This window comes from Anser cygnoides, chromosome 8, assembly GCF_040182565.1.
Source record: "Anser cygnoides isolate HZ-2024a breed goose chromosome 8, Taihu_goose_T2T_genome, whole genome shotgun sequence".
NCBI classification, from domain to species: domain Eukaryota; kingdom Metazoa; phylum Chordata; class Aves; order Anseriformes; family Anatidae; genus Anser; species Anser cygnoides.
In genome coordinates, this window is record NC_089880.1 from 11,047,286 (window position 1) to 11,066,423 (window position 19,138).

Consider the following 19,138-nt stretch of genomic DNA (forward strand, 5'->3'; position numbering starts at 1 on the left):
TACTGCCTCTTCATTGCACATGCTGCAGTCTTTTTACTGCCTTCCTGTTAAATCAGTAAAAGATGACAATGGACATAGTAAAAGCAGAACAAATTTAATTTTAATATTTCCTATTTGGCAGCAATTACTCTTCCTTTTGAAGTGGCACAAGAAGCAATCAAATTAAATGAAGACATAATGGGAAACATGGAGCTCGTACGAAACTATTATTTTAAAATTTGAACAGCTTTAATTGAAACTGGATATATTTTTCCTTTTTATAGAGAAGTAGCTCAGTAATTAACAGTGTAATCCCTTGTTAAACATCTAACTTCCACAGATTTTGTATTGTGTAAGTAATGAGAATGTTTCCCTTCAAATTGTTTGAAGGGCTTTAAAAATCTATTTTTAAAGGTTTTGTAACAGAAGAGTTGCAGGGGGTGATTTCTGAATGCTCATGTTCTACGTGTTAAGTAGCAACTTTCTTCTCTGGTTAATTCGGTCTTATGTGATTGTCAGGCTTACGGATTTAATAAACTAGAGGTTTTATAAGTTCTTAAAACAGCACAAGGAAATCTGATTCTACCTTCTTAAGAAAGAGAGGAAGAAATCAGTGATGGTGTTTAAATCAGTACATGGAAGTCTCAGGGAAAAAAAGATTAACTGTTGTGACCGAAATATGTATGGCTTTACTTGGGGTCTGTTTGGAATGTGACAGCTTGCTATCTGGTGATACGTAAACATACTGAATTGCTGCACAAAAATACTTGGGAGTGAAATTCCTGCGATCCTATTGTTCCTGTTTTTATTTTTTTCTCTAAATAGGTTGTTTACCCACTTTCTCTAGTGTTTAATGCGTTACAAACTGTCTTGCCACCAGGGGGCAAGCACGCAAATACTTAATGATTAGTTGCGTTTTTCTTCCTGCGCCCCTGTTTGAGAAAAGCTGAGCTAAATATATTTTATTTTGTCTCACTTATCTTTAGGTTCAGTTGTTTCTACTTCTAGTAATCTCAGTCTTGTCATCGCACTGCTATGCATTGTAAACTTGACGTGTCTTATGAACTGAGCAGGTTTTTAGGAGCAAGCAGGGTGATATCCTACAGCCCCTCAGTAGGGAAGCAGTGCAACTTGCCTGCTCTGCGGTTGGAAACAAAGAAAGGAGACGGATGTAGAGTCATGTTCATATATTCAATATGCCATTTCAAAAAATGCTCATATTGAACAAAACAATTCTAGATAGCCTGAGATGTAACGGACAATACAGGCTCCAGGTGTATAAAATGATGACAATCTATAGGTTATTTGGCTGAGGAATCATCTGGGAATTCGCAGTCAGAACAGTACTATAGGCAATTGTCTATTTATGTTAACCTAGGTCGTTTCTTCCTGTTACCAAAAAAACCCACAGGATTACTGGTGAGAAGTCTTCGATATATGGCAATGTTCTGCTATAGGAATTAAAGGTGCAGAGGTACAGCGTGTTGTTTCAGATGCAACACGTTTTACCTATAAACAGAGTAATTTGAAAGCAAAATAGAAGTAGAATTATTCTGCGATTAAGTATCTGTTTAGAGTCATAATTTTATTGAACAATCAGGTATTATTCTCAATTTATGTGGAACTAACTTTTCTGTATTAAATCTACCTAACCTTTGAAAACAAATTTATCCATTCACAAGTTTAAATAACACTGAAAATTAAAAAAAAAAGAAAAGGACAAACAAAAAACCCTCAGTGGAAGCAATAAAATGTAACTAATCCAAGTTATTTTAAGGTGATGAGTGACTGCCATTTTTGGCACTCTGTATGTGCATTGTTATCCCCAAATAATGGAACCATACGTCTTGTGTCCTTGACTTTTATAACTTCACTGTGCCTGTAGAAATGCTGAATATTTAAAAATAAATAAATACTGTACTTGACATCATAATACTGTTCTTCTAAAACTTTGGATAGATTAATGGCTTAAATGTGCTTGTGTTTCTTGGCAGTTAATGAAGATGCTCTTTGAGTGTCCTGATGAGCGAGTTGACCTGGAACTTATTTCTTTCTGTATTAATCTTGCTGCTAACAAAAGAAATGTGCAACTTATCTGTGAAGGTAAACATACTCAGATTTTACTGTTTTTTGTGCGTATATATATGTATAAAACAAATATATAGCTGTTTATAAATTCATATATATTTTCTAAAAAATGAAACTGTTTCGGGTAAGATTGCAAACAAATGACTACATCCTCCCCAAAATTGGTCTTGGTGGCAGGAGTGAAACCAAGTAGCCACATATGCCTATGTCTCATGCATGCATGAAGTTCTCTAAAATATACTGATGACATTACTCTAGGAGAATATGGATGTATGAAGAGATCAAGGTTTCGTTCATCCTGATGCCTAAAATCCACCTCCAGCTAATCAGTGTTTAATCTGCCACTACCATCTTTCCATTATTTTTTTAATTGAGCTTCTCTGACGTTCTGGTATTTTGTTATGTGGCATAGATAGATGTCTGCATTTTGTTCAGTAGCTCTCTATCTTGCTCATTAGGTTTCATTATTTTCATTCTAGCAGCTTTAAGTGGCATATTATTATTTAGTAGCTCTAATTTTAGTTTGTGCTCAAAATTTTCACTGTGGACTTACTGTGAATAATTTATTAGACTTTAAAAGGGAAAATTGAACCAATGGATTTTGAGGTTAGTAATCCAACTTCAGAGTTCTCTGCGTAGCTCTGTAGAAGGGGAAATCCAATTTTTTTATTAAAGGAAAAAAAATCAAGTTGTAGCAGTTACTAGATGGGCAAGGTGATCTTCTGGAAACATAATTTTAACAATGCAACTTGCCCTGTGCAATCACGTACTGCAGATCTGCGTGTCTATATGTGCATTCCCACATACCGTTCTACGTGACTGGTAAATAATCTTGCAAAACCATAATAACACATTTTATTCTAGGGTGGAGAGAGAGGTCTCTGAGCTAGTACCAACGGTTGTGCTGCATCTCCACTGACAGTAGGATAATGGTTCAGATCTAGAACCTTGGTTTGAATAAGTGACTAGAAATACCTGAAGCATTTATTATTTATCTGACTTTTTAGCAGTGTCCCATCAGTACACACAGTTGTTTTAGAGAGGCTGTAGAACTTACACAGAGCAGTTTTTTCTTTTCTTAAACTTGGAAGAAGTAGTAGTTCTCGTCTAGTTTCTTCACTTTTTCTTTTTTAAACATTTGGGGTTTTGCTCTTCTTCTGCTTCAATAGCCACTACATTTTTATTTGGAGGACTTCCTAAGTGTTTTTCTTTTCAGGAAATGGTTTGAAAATGCTAATGAAACGGGCTTTGAAATTTAAGGACCCACTGTTAATGAAGATGATCAGGAATATTTCACAACATGATGGGCCAACTAAAAACCTGTTTATTGTAAGTATTATCTGTTCCATAATGTGATCTCTGATTCTTCCTATTGGAAAAGTCTGGCTTTGGAGAGCTGCTGTATTATGGCTTTGCAGATGCCCAGTTTGATTTTTCTTGGTTGTTATGGGCTGATTAGTATTTATGTTTTGTTTTAGGAGGGTATCTCAGTTGATAGATCAGGATTTGTTTTTTTTTACTACAGGGAAAACGCATCCTAAGCTCTATCCAATAAAACCCTGTTCCAAAAGGAACAAAAAGCAAAACAACTGCTGGGGTGCATGTCGTAACATTTAATGGTTGTTCTAAATATCTGGTTTTAGAGTTAGAAGGCAAAATAAGTTTTTTTTTCACTAGGCTAAGTGGTTTATATGATTGGATATTCGAACAATTTTGAGTTCTTATTATTCAGTTAATCATGTAAAGCTGCCTTTTCAAAAAAAAAAGGGGGGGGGGCATCATTGTTATTGTGGAAATTAAGTGTTAAAATAAGAATTCAATATCAAATTGTCTTAAAGCTGTATGGAATTAAGTGAAATGTATGACTCTTCTCTGTTTGAAAACCTTGTAGTCATTTCTTTAAAATCTTTGGGGAAGATGGCATTGTTGTCACTAACAAAGTATGGTGTTCACATTCTTCATTCCTTTATTTTCTAATAGTTTTCTCAAACTTTGTTAGTGTGTGCAGTAGTAGCTTCTTTTGGAACACCTGAACAAATGATTCACATCTCCTGAAAGTGAAAGGACTGAGAGGAAGAACGCTGACATGCTTGGATTGTGATTTTCAACTGAAAGTGAATCTTTTATTAGCCCTTGCTTCAAGAGAAGAGTCTCCTTTAGCTTTCTTTGGAGAACTAGTTTTGATTTGACCAAGTGGTGGGTCCTTCAGAACCCCAGGTTGTTTGCCTCTAATATGTTATCTGTCTGCTGTGTTTTCGTTAGGATTATGTTGGTGATTTAGCAGCTCAAATATCAAATGATGAAGAGGAAGAATTTGTGATTGAATGCCTGGGAACACTTGCAAATTTGACCTTACCAGATCTGGACTGGGAGCTTGTGCTGAAAGAGTACAAACTCGTTCCATACCTCAAGGATAAACTAAAACCAGGTCTGTACAAAGGTTGATTAGTCTTTCGAAGTAGAGTCTCTCAAAGAGTACTTACAGAGTGCTCTTTCAGAGCAGAGCGTATTTACCTCTAACTTGTGGTTGTTTGGGGAAGTATAATGCTGAAAAACAGAATTGTATATACAAACAAAAATACAACTGCCAGAAGACTAAGGGTTTCTAAGAGGTAATGCTTTCTGCCTTTTGTCTTCCAGGTTCTGCAGAGGATGACCTCGTTTTGGAAGTAGTGATAATGATTGGAACGGTTTCTATGGATGATTCTTGTGCTGCTCTACTGGCCAAGTCTGGAATCATTCCTGCGCTCATTGAGCTTCTAAATGGTATTTTGTCTTGTCCTTCACAGATGTTTAGTTGCCAGAGCTGTGCTGTAACCAAATGCTCCATTCATTTTCTCTTGCAAGACAGGGCTAAGTGTTTTGTATATAAAAAGAGGAGCAATTGCTCCATTATTGTTAAAGAGATGTTTACCTAGAGGTTTTGGATTTGTTTTTTTAATACCTCCACAGCTCTTGCTGCAATCTGTAACCTTTCTATTTGACTGGAACAGGGAAAGAGGCATGCAGTTTGTACTGTCAGGTGATGAAGTCTTATGTACCGCTGAACTGTCTAGCTGACGTGTAAGAGCTGGGCTTTATCTATGCATCAAGAGCTTCTAGTTGTGAGATCTTAAATTATGGTTTGTTTTTTTTTTCCCTTGCAGCTCAGCAGGAAGATGATGAGTTTGTCTGCCAGATCATCTATGTCTTTTATCAGATGGTCTTCCACCAAGCCACCAGAGATGTCATTATCAAGGAAACACGTATCTTTTTAATGGCCAAACATCTAGAATCACAGCAGCTAACTTACTGATGTTTGGCCCATAAACCTCTTGTCTCAGAGGTCTTGGTAAATGGTTTATTTCAGCTGAAGGAAAAATCCACATAGCCTAGGCACGTGGAAGGACTGCAGGATGAATAGTACAGATTAAAATTTGGTTTGCTTTGAAACAGGGCAGAGGTGTCATTGAACTTTGTTTCTTATCCAACCTGAATTATTCTGTGGCTTGTTCTGCTAATCATAGTCCATAGAAAAACTAACTTAGAACATAGATAAACTTCTTTCTCTGCACTCGTATATGTTGCATAGTCTGAAGTACATTAAAGTATTTCAGTAGCATTCTTTCTTATATCACTCTGGATACCATAAATAATGCCTGCTCTGCATTTTTCATCCACTGTACCATTCTTCAAATTTTATGTTTAGCATAAGTTTCCTAGCTTCTCCCTGCTATCTAGACTTTGATTTCTGTTCCTGGCTTTCCTCTTTCTCCTTTTTTCACCTGACTATTGTGACTAAATCTGTTCTTTGGTTTCCTCATGTCATGGAACTGTTAAACTTTTGATATGGTACTTGTAACTCCTATTCGGTCATTACTAATTAATCTTTCAATCACTTTTAATGTTGAGTTTATTCAGGTGAACTGAAAGCTGTGGAAGGAGGCACTGTCTGTCTTTGTGGTTCTTACATGAATGTTAAGTTTTATCGAAACGTGAAGAGTAGGTTGATTGGGACCCTTGTGGGGACAAGCAGATTCATGGTTACTTTGCAAACAATGTAAGGACTACCTATTAATGTCTTTTCTTCTGTTGGGCTCTGTGGAATATCTGAAAAGCTCGTTGGGGTGTTCTTTGTCTCCTGTTTGGAGTCCCGAGTGCCTGGTTTTTTAAAGAAGAAAATGGTGTTTATATCTGTAATGATAAAGCACCAGCATTCAAGTAATGCTTTTCTCATTCAGATTAAACAAATCTAGTAATAGTTTTATCACTTGCACCTGACTTCGTTTTTTTTAAGACAAGTACACTGGAATATTTTTTTAGAGAGGGGAACACCCTAAAGATTACAAAAGTAACATTCTCAAAAGATTAAACTATTCCACAGAAGTGGACTAACGTATGTTAGTCAAAAAGGCACAGGTGTATGGGTTTTCCCTAGCAGGTCAGAATATATTTCCTTTGTAAGAGGTAAGTAATTTTTCTTCACAACTTTTGAAGAATATTTGGGTATCTTAAAATGTGATTAAAAAAAAAAGTGGTGGGAAGGCTGCTGAACTTCAAATGTGATAGAAAATTCCTTGCTACAGTTCATAACGAAATTTGCAGTTGGAGGAAGGCAGGGCTGTGCAAAAGACGTAGCCTTTATCCTTAACAGTTTCTTTCCAGAAGCTCCAGCATATCTTATAGACCTGATGCATGATAAAAATGCTGAGATACGCAAAGTTTGTGACAACACTCTGGACATTATAGCGGTAGGTCTGATTTTTCTCATCTGCCCTTCAAGAACCTCTTTACATGACATAATTCTGAAATAATAACTGGATACCAATGACTTGTACTTGCAAATTAAAAATATTTTTCATGTGCAGCTTCCTAATCACATAGGTAAAAGATGAATTTTCACAGATCAATAGCAATTATCCTTCTAGGCTGTTACCAAACTTCCAAAAACAGAATATATACTTTGATAATTCATACTTAACTATGTGAAAAAATAATTATGAAAAATCATACTTAAGTGTATGAAGTACACTTACAGTTAACTATTCACTACAAACACTTCTAACAAATGCTTTTTTACTTAAAGAAAATTAAAATTAATCGCAGTGCAGAAGTATGCCAACCTTTCATTGTCTTAGTTTTCCAGACAAATGGCTCTTGTTACCCAGCAGCTTTTATTCAGTTTTTCTACAGTACTTGGTGCCAGTATTTTTTTTTTTTTTCAAAAAGAAAATGTGGGAGGTGATCCTAATGCTGACTTTTCTGTTGGGAGAACAGGCAGTATAATATTGGAGTTTTTAATACTGTCTTCAACTATTGGATAGATTTCCTTTTAGCTACGTGACTTAGTTTGTCTAACTATCCACTGATCAGAATAAACCTTCAGGACAGTTGTTTTGTATTGAACTTAACCTTGGGAAAAAAAATACTGAATTTTGAAGCGCTATTGCTTTATGAGCTTTTATACCATATATAGTCTACTTCTAGGGATCCTTGGCTCTAGAAGCTTTAATATTTCCTGTGGTGTTTTTCACTAAAGGAAAAACATTGTAATACAGATTCCATGTAAAAGTTGTTTCACTGCTAAAATTCCTTCTAGCCTGTTTAATTGGATTGACTTATTGACAGAAATAATCCATCTTTTAGAAATGTTTTAGGACTATATGGACTGTACATCTTTTGTAGCCATCATGAAATTAAATCTTATAAACGAAGAGTTTAAGTATGAGTCAATAATAATAAAATATTTGACTACTGTAATGCTTTTCCTATCAGCCACCTAGTTTCTTCTTCAATGGGATCATGCATACTGCAGCTTGTTCTCTGAAAGGTTTTATATAAAGACCTAAATTCTGGTCTGCACAGTACTATAATGTCTTTTATATTTTTCTGTTCATTAGTAATGCCTCCTAATTTAATGTTCTTCTAAAGTAAAAAAGCAAAATGACACTTTCTGTGCTGGAGTTCTTGTTATCCATCTCTGCTTTGCTTCACAGAGGTATGGAATGACAATCATGCCCCACTAGTGAGTGGCAGAGCTGCCACTGACATTCATTAAGGGCAAGATTTCGCCTAAGATGAATTTGTATTTAATACTTATTTCTGTTGGGTTTTGTGTTCATCTTATCAAGATCAGTCACTTCCAGAGACATCTCCAGTTGAAACAAAGTCTTTATCCACTGCGTGAGGCTGGACACTGGCAAGTGTTTCCAACACTTCTTATTTTCCCTTGGAGCCAGTGCAGTTCGTAGGTGTCTGAGGGGCTGTTAAATTCATAAAGGGAAGCTTTGCAATCTGGGACTTAATTTTTCAGTAGATTCTAGTTAGTAGTGTTATCCTATTACGCTAGGAGTTAGTAGAGCGTATTAGGTTAGTAGTTATGTTACTAGATCCTGTTATATGAGTAGTGTTATTCAGCTATGTTTATTTTATAGAATCCAGAAGAATAAGTACATTGCTTCATATTCAACATTAACTTCTGAGTAAAATCTACTTGGCTTCTTCTTTGTCCTTCCTTCCTGAGAAGGGGTAATCTTTCTGCTGCGCATTTAAAAAAAAAAAAAAAAAAAGTGCTATGACAGTAGATGGAGAGAAAATCTATGAACTTGTGAGAAGTGCTGGACAGGGCTTCCAGGGCCTTGAGAAAAGAATAAGGTGAGGAAATGATCTGGTACTGCTGATATTGGGAGTAGGAGAGATGCTATCAGGTGCATACTAGGAGTATTTCATACATTGGTAAACTATTTTGGAGCAGTGCCACACAATTATGTTCTTTGGCATGTTAGAGGTACTTTTCTGTGAAGGTCTTTGCAGCTTTATCATCTAGCTGTTGGATTAGAAGTTGCATAAAGCATAACTAACACCATGCCTGTGCAGGGAACAGAAAGTACAACACACCCTCTTCTCTGGAAGATAGAAAGCAGTCAAGTTGTGGTTCTCTCTTGGTATGTTACAGGCTGGTTTTACACCATCTTCCAGCACAAAAAAAAAAATCACAGGCAATGAAGGCGACGTATCCCAGATGGTGATTGGAGAATATATGAAACAGTAAGTTATCGAAACCTGAGGGTTTTGATAGGTGTTCTACCATTTAGCTCAGGCGATAGGGTAAAGTAGCCTGTAAACACAGATGCTCAGTTGTATGGCAGTTTTACGTTGCCAGTGTTTTCTGATGTGTCTGAACAGACATCTCTAGCATTGTTGAAATTTCTTATCAGTGCTAAATCCACAACAATAAAAACTGAAGTTTGCAGTCTTGTTGTTCTGTACATGCTGACAGAGTTAGCTCCTCTGATGATGGAAATCAGAAAGTAAATGATGGAGAAGAGAGATTTTAAAGTAATTTCTTCTCGGGGAAGACAAATGCTTCTTTCACTCATCAATAAGCTCTATATAGTGTGATTGAAATAACACTGAAGAAAATCAGATGCCTTATAAGCCTTAGGGGAGATACGCTTTCTGTAGTAAAGTAATTGTCACAGAAATTATGGAAATGTTACACTGGTGATGATTTGTTTAATATAGCTTGGCTGGACTCTGCCATTGATGAACTGAAACAGATGTGTTGCTTTAGCATAGTGTGTTCTGGGGAGTCTTGGCTTCGCATTGGTCATGCAAGATACTGCTTTTGTCTGTGTTGATAATTTAGGAGAGCTTCAGTTTTGTTTCATGTGCTGAGTCTTAACACCAAGCAGCTAGTTTAGTGTATTTGTACACCTAAAGCTGGACAGGTCCCATGGCTCAGCTGAAAGCCTGGAATCAACACTTGGTTTAGGATTCTCAGGCAAATGAAGTTCCGTTTTCCTTTGGTTCAGTAGCCTGGCCATCTGCTCTTGATGCTTGTGAAAGAAACGTCAGCTTAGGAAGGTTTTATTCTGTTCACTTCAGACAATATTATCAAGAGCTGAGGGAATTATTAGTGTCTCATCGTTCTCATCCTCTGTTCCTAGCTCTCCCTCATTGCTGTTAAATGTTTTTTCTCTCGTTTTTTTTCCAAAGGATAACCAGATCTATTAGACTTTGGTCTAATGACGCTTTTCACTCCCCAATTTTTCCCCATTTTCCTATTCTGTTGTCTTTTTTTTTTTTTTTACAGCTTTTAATCCAGGTCCACTGCACCATCTTGTTTCCCATATGATCTATAGTGGACCATTGTGCTTTTTTCAGAAACAAAAATGATAGCTACAGCACTGTCCACGTGATTTAGGAAGGACCTCATGCTTAAGGTGTATTTTCTAGCCCTTATTGTTTTCCCCAAGTATTTGTAATGAAAGCCAAATAACCTTTTTCGTACGGAAGGCTGTGTTGATGAATGGCTTGCATCTTTCTGTATTAGCCAAGTGCCCAACACAAATCCTCCATGTTGGGAATGCTGGAAGTTCACGTAAGAATTAGGAATGTGCTGTGAACCCTCAGTGCTCTGAGGGATTTGGGGCCAGGTGTGCAAGATGTTGACCAGCTCTCAAAATCAAGGAAGAGCAGACCACAGGGATTTGGTGTGGGCTTTATGTCAGTGTGCTCTGAAAATAGATAACCTTTGACTCCACTTGGTGTCCTCCATCCATGAAGAGTGCTATACTCACTCCAGGAAAAGAGGTTCTACCTTTGTTGAGACTCCCTACGTCTGTGATGTCTTGTTCCCCTGTTACCTTCTAACAATCCTGAATGCAGAAAACAGCTAGGGTGTGGGGCTGCAGGCTGAACTGTTGACGTGTGTTTTCACTGATCAGCTCCTGTGTTGTGAAATATGAAATCAGTCCACTTTGATGCTGGTACCTTTTTGTGGCAAAGGGTGTGCATCCAGCAGGAAAGGCTCTGCCTGGACTAGAAGAACAGCCACACTACAAGGGGCATTGGATAGGGCAGGTGGGCGCTGATTCTGTCTTCACATGAACCTATTCTGGACGGGTTACCATTTAGCATTGGTGCTTGCTCTTTGGAGTAGAAAAACTAGGAAGGTCAGCCAAACCAGTGGTCTCTGTTACTTCCATAACAACTGGCCAATGAGAGACCTTAAATTTTTCTAAGGAAAAAAAATATCTCTTCAACTATTGACAATATAGGGGCCCTGTGGAAAGTGTGCTTTTTGCGTAGGCACCTTAATTTAGGGGACATGAATATTTGTTCTTTTTTCTACCTTGCTATTAATGTCATGTCATAGGTTTCTACTAGTTTCCCATCAGAATATATTTAGTGATGAGCCCGTTTGCAGAGAAGTGACTGAGTTTTGTGGGTGTAAGTGGCGGAAGGATTTTTTTTTTGACCTGTGAATGAATTGTCCTCTGGTGCTACTTACCCCAAGGTAGGTGTCATAGACACCTGCAGAAGGTGATCCATAACATCTGTTTCTATCCGTGGTTTATAGAGGCACATAGTTCAAATTACACGCCTAACTTTTGGCTAGCTAGACAAGATAAATCTTTCTTTAAGTAAAAAATGTTTAATTTAACCTTTCATGTAAACTGTGTATTTTAGGGATGGTTAAATAATGAAGAATATAACATATCACTTTACCAGCTATGGCCTTAAACATAATGAGCATTCAACTTACTGTATAGCAGTTTTAGTTTAGTATGAGGAATCGCATCAAATGAACCCTATTACAGACCCAATTAAAGGGCAACCACATTAAAGTGAAAAGGAAAAATCTGTTTTTCATCAGCTGTGAGAGAACACAAAGCAGATCTGTGTAGCTCTATGTTATCCTATAGTGTGTTAATCAGATACAAGGTGTGACGGAAGCCAGTGACAAAGGGGACCCCTGATAGGGAACAGACACGCTCTGATAATAGGCCAGTTAACGCTTCATAATGTTTCAATGGTTCAGTAGTAAACAAAGTTGGAAGTAGAACTTCAAAAAGGATGGCACATTCCTCGCAGAGTCGAACCATACATCTTCTATGACACTTTAGGATTTATGGAAACCGAATGTTAAAAACAGTGATGTCAGGGAGCTCCAAAGAGAATAAAATCAATGTTCAGGATTCCTCCTTTTATGTTACTGGCCATGCTGTATTTGAGGAGGGGGGTGGTTGTGGAGTGGAGAATAGGCACATTCCATCCACTGCTTTTCCCGTGGACTAACATTTAAAAATGCTGGAGGGCACAAACCTGTGTTTGTGTCTCTGTGATATTTAGTTTCCTGGTTTCATTTTTGCAGGAATTCCTTAGTTTAAAGAAGGTGAATTTCATATTTAAAAAAAAAAAAAAAGCTTTTTATAGCTGTATATATGGTTATCGGAAAACTCACTGTTTTAGGGAATCATTTTGCCCTACATTTCTTTAATTTGGTTTCTTTAATTTGGTTTCTTTGTGCCTTTTGGCTGTAGTCCTGCATTTACAGCTTTTCTTCCATTCTGATGTTATTCCATTAATCACTTGCCCAGTGGTGTTTCTGCACATTTCTATGGAAAATCTACAGACATACCCTTGATCTCGCAGTACTTAAATGAACTTTTCTGTGCTGAGGTTATGTAAATTGTTCTAGATTACTGCAAATCATCCTTCTCTAGGATTGCTGCCAGAATGAAACTCTTGACATAACTGATCGTTGATCTGATTCTGGTGTGGTCACATCTTTGTTTTTATTGCTCATTCATAGTGAAATGCAAGTTAAAAACTTAATAAAATAGACAAACAGTTTGATAACTTGTGATTTATAGGTAGTGTGAAACTATATTCAGTCTCGTAACTAGTAATTTGCCAGTCAGTTGCTTTTTCTGTCTTCCGAGAACTTAGATAAATAATTGAGGTGAAATACCTGAGCGTTTGGAGCCTCTTAATATCAAATGGGAAACATCAAATACGTAGAAGTTCTCTGCTCTCTTGTTGCTGTCTAAAGAAGAACAAGCAAGGAAAAAATAGTTAGGGTCTGAGAAATGCTAACTAATTTTTGAAGGATTGAAGAATAATAAGTTCATGTCTGTTTGTGGCAAATGTCCAGCCAGTTCAGACAGTGATGTTGGGCAAGTGGGATTCATTTGAGGTTGTAACTTCGGGAAGGTTGACATGTTTTCAAAGTGCACTTATGATAAATATGAATGAGGGATTTAGCTACTGGCTTTTTCTTCTTTTGGGAACTTTTAAAAGTAAACAAGGTAATGTGAAAGGAATTCAGCTTTCCCACAGATTTGTCTAATTTGCTGTTTGTTAAGTTTGTTTATTTCCCCCACTGCTTTGCAATCATGATTTCTGGGAATAGTTTTCTTAAGGCTCCAGTCTGATCTCTGGCAGTTACAAGGTGTTTCTTTAAAGCCTGTGAGCAATTCACGACTGCTGAGGGTTGATAGCCCACACTTTAGCTCTGGCAGATGCAGCAAAGTAGATGTTTCCAAGATGCTAGTCAGATATCATCATTGAAACTCCTGCCCTTTTCATTTTTTTGGGGGTTATTTTATAAATCTAAATGATGGGCCTGCCTTTCCAAGGGGACTGTTTTGTACTGTAACTTCTAGCCTTTCCTTTCAATTTGAGGGAGTTCTTTTTTTCTTGAGGAGTTTTTTCCTAACAGTATAAGGTGTAGGGTTGGCTTGTTAGTCTTCCTCCCTAAGGGTGCTGCATTACTATATGGTTGACAGGAACTTGGAGTTTTGCTAGAGGCCAGCAGGGACTGGGAACCTTTATAGATCCTGCAGATGATGCTTGCTCTGTGCACAGAAGATGTGCAAGACACTAGGTGTCGAACAGAACCGCTTGTGTGCCAGAATGGTGCAGAAGGGAGTTAGAAGCGTCTCGTAATTGCTGCTGGTCAGGGGTGGAATCTGAGAAATTCACAATAATGCCCCAGACTGATCAGAGCCCCACACTTGCAGGTGCTTGCATGGATCTCCCATCAAAAAGGAGTTTACATTCTGCTTTAAGCCAAGAGAAACAACCTTGCCATTCCTCCGAGTAAAACAGTTTAAAAACCCGCTGCCATAGAATAACGGTTTGTGGTTGTGCAATGCTACGTGATTCCCCATGAAATCTTGGAGGCTCCAGATAGACTCGTTGGCAATGCCAGAGAATCCTCTGCCAGAATGACTGAACCAGCTGGTTTTTGCATTATCAAACAGTCAGAAACGTGGAAAAGGCAAAGGATAGGGAACGTTACCTATGTCAGGTTAACAGCGGTGAAGACAAGGTAGCTTCACTATTAAGTTCAAAGCTCAAGTTTAGCCACAGGGGTTTCGGAGTTTTAACCTGAGCTACTACACCAACTTATTCTGTCTTCACTGTTGGTTTTTGACCTCAAGTTGTAGACAGATCAGCTTTTGCATGTCTAGCTGGAGCAGTTTAAGAAATTACCACTTCAGCAGCCAAGACATTGTCACTAATTGTGTGAACACTCTTCCTCCCCTTCTGGGCTTAAGTAAAGTGGATTTTAAAAACCTTAAACTTCTCCAGCTAGATCTCCAAGGAAAGTCTGTCTAGATCATTTCTTAACTCTCAAGATGGTTAACATATGATTTTCAGTTTTGTTTCCTTCCTAGTTAGGTTAGAAGACAGTGAAGTAGATACACTGGGACTTGGTTCATAGGGATATTTCTTCCCACAAATAGGAACCACTTTTTGGTTATGAATGTTGCTCTTGGTCACGGTCCTTTGATTAAAAAAGTAATAGCCATTGTGCATTATTTGTCGATCTTTCCAAATTGATAACATCTGCAATTTTCATATGTTCATGAGTTCCTATAGTTAGCTGTGCCCTACTTTTCCAGTCATATTGAAAATCTGAGTACTATGAGGTCTGTGATGGCTCAGTAGTAATCAACAGCCCATACAGTCTGGTCTGCTTAGAGGAGCCTTCTAAACAGCTGATTGCACAGTGACCATTGGCTATGTCATTTCCTTCTGGTACGCCTTTATACTCAATATCATGTTATTAGAGTGCAGTCGGGCTGTAATCCAGACTGAAATTTCATGCCTGCCTTTTCTTTCCGCAGTGGCCTGTACTTATATCCTGTTTCCCTCAGCACTCTGGAGAAGTTCTTCTCCAGCTTTAGCTTTGTCTTTGGTTCCCATAACCTCTTAATGAATGTTGTGTGCTATTTTTGTGGGTGTTCAATATTAGAAATAGTAAGCTATTACGAAATTTGACAAGAAGTTGGAAATTAAATCCTGTTTTACTGGAGCTCTTCAAATAAAATAAAGACCTACTGGTTTTATCACAGCCTTTTTTGTTGTGTTTTCTAGTAACTAATTGTCATAGTGAATGCTTGTCTCAGGAGATCATACTGTGTATTTGGTCAGTGTTAGTATTTAGTTACTGAAGTCCCCCTAAAAATTGGCAGTAATTGGCTCTTCTTGATCCTCCAAGTGAGGAGGCTGCGGTGATGGAACTCCTTTGCTTATAGCAGGAGGTTTTTCTGAACAGTGTAAAGTTAAAAACCATAAAGGGAATATTGTACTGGTGTTGCATGTACAAAAACAGAATAATGCATAGAGTTTGCAAAAACATTACCCTTTTTTTGCTCAAAGTATTCTGTAGGCTTAATAGAGGATTTAAGTCACTGAGCACTGAAACTTGGATCTTCTGCTGATGTTAAGTTCTTGTTAAACCAAACAGGTCTTTGTCTATACTTCATCCTAAAATCTTGTGTGATGATTTTGTTAAACAGGAATATGATGAGGAATGGGCTAAAAAAATCCAGAGTGAGAAATTTCGATGGCACAACTCTCAGTGGCTGGAGATGGTGGAGAGTCGGCAGATGGATGACAGTGAGCAGTATCTGTACGGGGACGATCGTATTGAGCCCTACATCCATGAAGGGGATATTCTGGAAAGACCTGACCTCTACTACAATGCAGGTAAGGCAGCATGCATTAATATTCAGCACGGGGATTGCTACTCCATTTGTATTTGTTGCCACTGTGTGTCAGCAGCATTGATGAATACTAGTCAGGGGTGTGTTTGCCCTTGTTAGGATGTTAATGAAGGACTGAGTACTGTATATCCATGAATTTACAAAGTGTGACAGGTCTTTAGAAATGCCAACAGATCTACCTTAGCTAATCAGAGTAATCAGAACATGATTACAGAACTAAATAAAGGTGGTCCAGCCTTGTTCCTTCACAGCTGCCTCTTCTGTCCGTAGCTTGTTTGCTTAGCCAAACACAAACCCATTCTTATCCCCGTTAAATTCACAGAGCAGTACAGCTATGGGATTTGATGCTGAATTTTGCTGTCTTGTGTGTTACTTCTGTAGCAGATTTGTTTTTGCAGAACTTAATGCAAGACTTGACTTGAGCCACATTAAATGTGTATGTTCCTTAGCAGTGGCAATCATGCTGTGAATCATTGTTTGTATAATATTGCTGTTGTATATCTAGGGAAGCATGTGAATTTCTATTGTTTTCAAGATCATCGTATGAAAAAGCCTTATTACTTGATAATCTGAAGAAGTTGATTAGAAACTTAAGAACATACCTCCTCTTAATTTTATTGGAGATTAACCCTTGTAGATTTTATAAAGGGAAAAAAAATTCTCATAATTTTGTTTACTCTTATTAATAGTGCATAGTGGCATGGTTCTAGGGGTTTTCTTGTGAAATCTGCTTGCTTGCTCTCTCCTTCTGTAAAGATTTGTAGTTAGTAAGAACATTAAACGTTGCTATACCGGATTAAGACACTGATGTATCTAATCTAGTATTCTCTCTTGCCACCCGTTTCAGAGAGAGGTTCAAAAAGCCCTGCAGGAGATACTCATGAAATAATGTGCGCACTGGATAAAAGTCTTCATAACCTTTAATAACTAGGAGTTGGCTTATGCTCTCAAACTTGTGGGTTTTATATCCTTTTTAAACCCCTGGATGACTCTGTGTGCGTGTGTTTCTTCTAATTGCTGGGATTGAGTCTTTTTCTATTCTTTTTCCATGTAAGTGTCCAGTCCTTTGCTACGAAGCATGAGTCACAAAACTCTGACTCTGGGCGAATTTGCAGGGATAGTAATAAGAAAAACAAAACCACTGAAACCTGTAAGCTTGCTTCGTAGTTGCTGTGAGAAAAGAAATGTGCAAGACCTCAGCAGAATTTCAAAATTCATTCTCAAAGTATAACAGAACTTAAGGATTCTTACTCATTTCGTGGTTACATATGTCAGCCATAGCAACTTGCCCTTTCAGTGGTATGTTTTTTCCCTTTTGAATCCTGCAGCACTTTTTTTTTCTGCACTGGTCCTTCAAGGTTAGCAGTGTAAGCTGTGTGTAGTACAGTATCAGGGTCTCTGATTACATCAAGTCTATTTCAGGCTTCCTGCATTAAAGACATGACAGCATGCCTGTTGCAGCCCTCCTTTTATAAGTCTTAAACCTTTGCTTATTTCACGGGACCACTTCTCTTCCCAACAACATGAGCTAGAGATGGAGTGTCACCAGTAATACTGAATTTCCTGGTTTTTAACCATTCATGTTATTGGCTTAATGTTATTTCAACAAAGATTTTTGTGTTGGAATTGATATTTGACTAGGAAGGAGAGGCAGATTTCCAATGATATGTTCTGCAGATGTTTGAAAAGTGATTTTGTTTTCAAATGTATAAGAGTAACTGATTGTATTTAAGATACAGATTCACTTCTCAAGTTCCTTCCAGCAAGCACCAGTCATGGTGTGCTTCGGGACTCTGCTAGATTTATAGATTTGAGATATGACTGGGGGGGGGGGGTGCATAGTATTCCTTTTTAAAGGCTATGGATTATTGTACCAACTGGAGTAGGCATTTGGGTTTCTGAACAGCATGGCATTACTTGGTCAAAAATAACAAAAATAAAGATCTTTTTGCAGTCAGAAATTAAATGTTTGTGTTTTGGTGCAGTGGTTTTAGAAACAGCCTGCACTGCTGGCTCACGCATGGTACAAATCCCCACCTGAGCTATAACAATTCTCAAGTCTCCTGCTGGCAAGATGAGTTCCTGTTGCAAAGGTATACCAATATCTCTTACAAAGAGATCTAAACCTGCACCAAAAACTTGATAGAATTTCTGAAGTTACCTTCAGCTCAGTGTCGTCTTTGCTTTGAAAGTACAAAACCCTAATTTATGTTGAAATGTACATAACAACAGATGTCCTTTTAACTGTAATTGTATTATATGCAGCTGATGATATCCATGTGCTTTCATTTTCATATAAATTCCTGTGAGCCGTAACTGAGTGCTATGGTTTGAATGTTAGCACTCCTGATTGAAGACACTTTAAGCAGCAGCAGCTCCGGCCTCAGAGTGAAAATGTAATGCCGCCTTCATTGGTAGAAAGATAGTGAGATGTTATTTTTAAGTGTCTCTGCTTTCAAAGAAGTTTTAAGCCAACCTGTTTAAAATACAAAGTCCCTTAGTTTTATTGGTTTTCATCTCAAATGTAGGTGCAGAAATGCTAATGTCCCTTCTTCTTTTTTTTTTTTTTGAACAATACAAGAATAGGAAAACTTCACAGAAGTGTTAAGAACTATTTCAACTTTCCTCCCTGCTATTTGGTCATCTTACATCCGTGTGCACTCACGTCTATCTGAACACACTAAAAAGCAGTAATACGGATCTGTGCCAGCATGTTTGCTTGTCAAGTAGTACTCTTTCACATACTGTATACACATGCATGCAATTAGAATATAGCCATGTTACAGCTGTCTTTATGCTGCTAAAAAGTAGTCTGATCATGGCTAGCATTTTTCATTTGCAATCTGTTGCATTGTATTCAGTCACTTTCCCATGAGGCATTATCTTCTAAACGAATCTCTGTAGCACCTCATCAAATGTCTGTTAGAAATCTAGATGTGTCAATTCTATTCCTTTTATCATTTGTCACTATATTATCTTCAAAAAACCATCAGGTAAATTCATAAAGCACATGGAGATTTGTTTGAATGCCTGAGTCGTCATCTTTAAGCCCTTGTGTCTGTAAGTAACTTTCCACTGCTTCCTGCACAGGCAGTTTTAGTAGATTTGAAACCACAGAGGTTAAGCTAAGTGGCCTGTGATTCCCTGGATCTTATCTCTCTTTCTTCAAAGTGGAATGGCATTTGTAACTTCCTAGTCATTAGGAATCTCTCTATCCTCTGTAAAACCATTAAAGTACCCGTTAGAATGTACCTGTTTCTGTCCTGTTTTTATTGGGATGCTTTCTG

At 37.7% G+C, this 19,138-nt stretch overlaps 1 protein-coding gene across 1 annotated transcript in view; it reads left to right on the forward strand.

Moving 5' to 3' along the window:
- The window catches only part of KIFAP3 (kinesin associated protein 3), a 67,383-nt gene that overhangs the window by 29,029 nt on the left and 19,216 nt on the right, over positions 1-19,138 (forward strand). Inside the window, exons 12-18 of the mRNA XM_048080194.2 lie at positions 1,974-2,082; positions 3,284-3,396; positions 4,330-4,495; positions 4,708-4,833; positions 5,214-5,312; positions 6,712-6,797; positions 15,645-15,834. Coding sequence (XP_047936151.1) covers positions 1,974-2,082; positions 3,284-3,396; positions 4,330-4,495; positions 4,708-4,833; positions 5,214-5,312; positions 6,712-6,797; positions 15,645-15,834 — 889 coding nt within the window. The remainder of the gene's footprint in view (positions 1-1,973; positions 2,083-3,283; positions 3,397-4,329; positions 4,496-4,707; positions 4,834-5,213; positions 5,313-6,711; positions 6,798-15,644; positions 15,835-19,138) is intronic.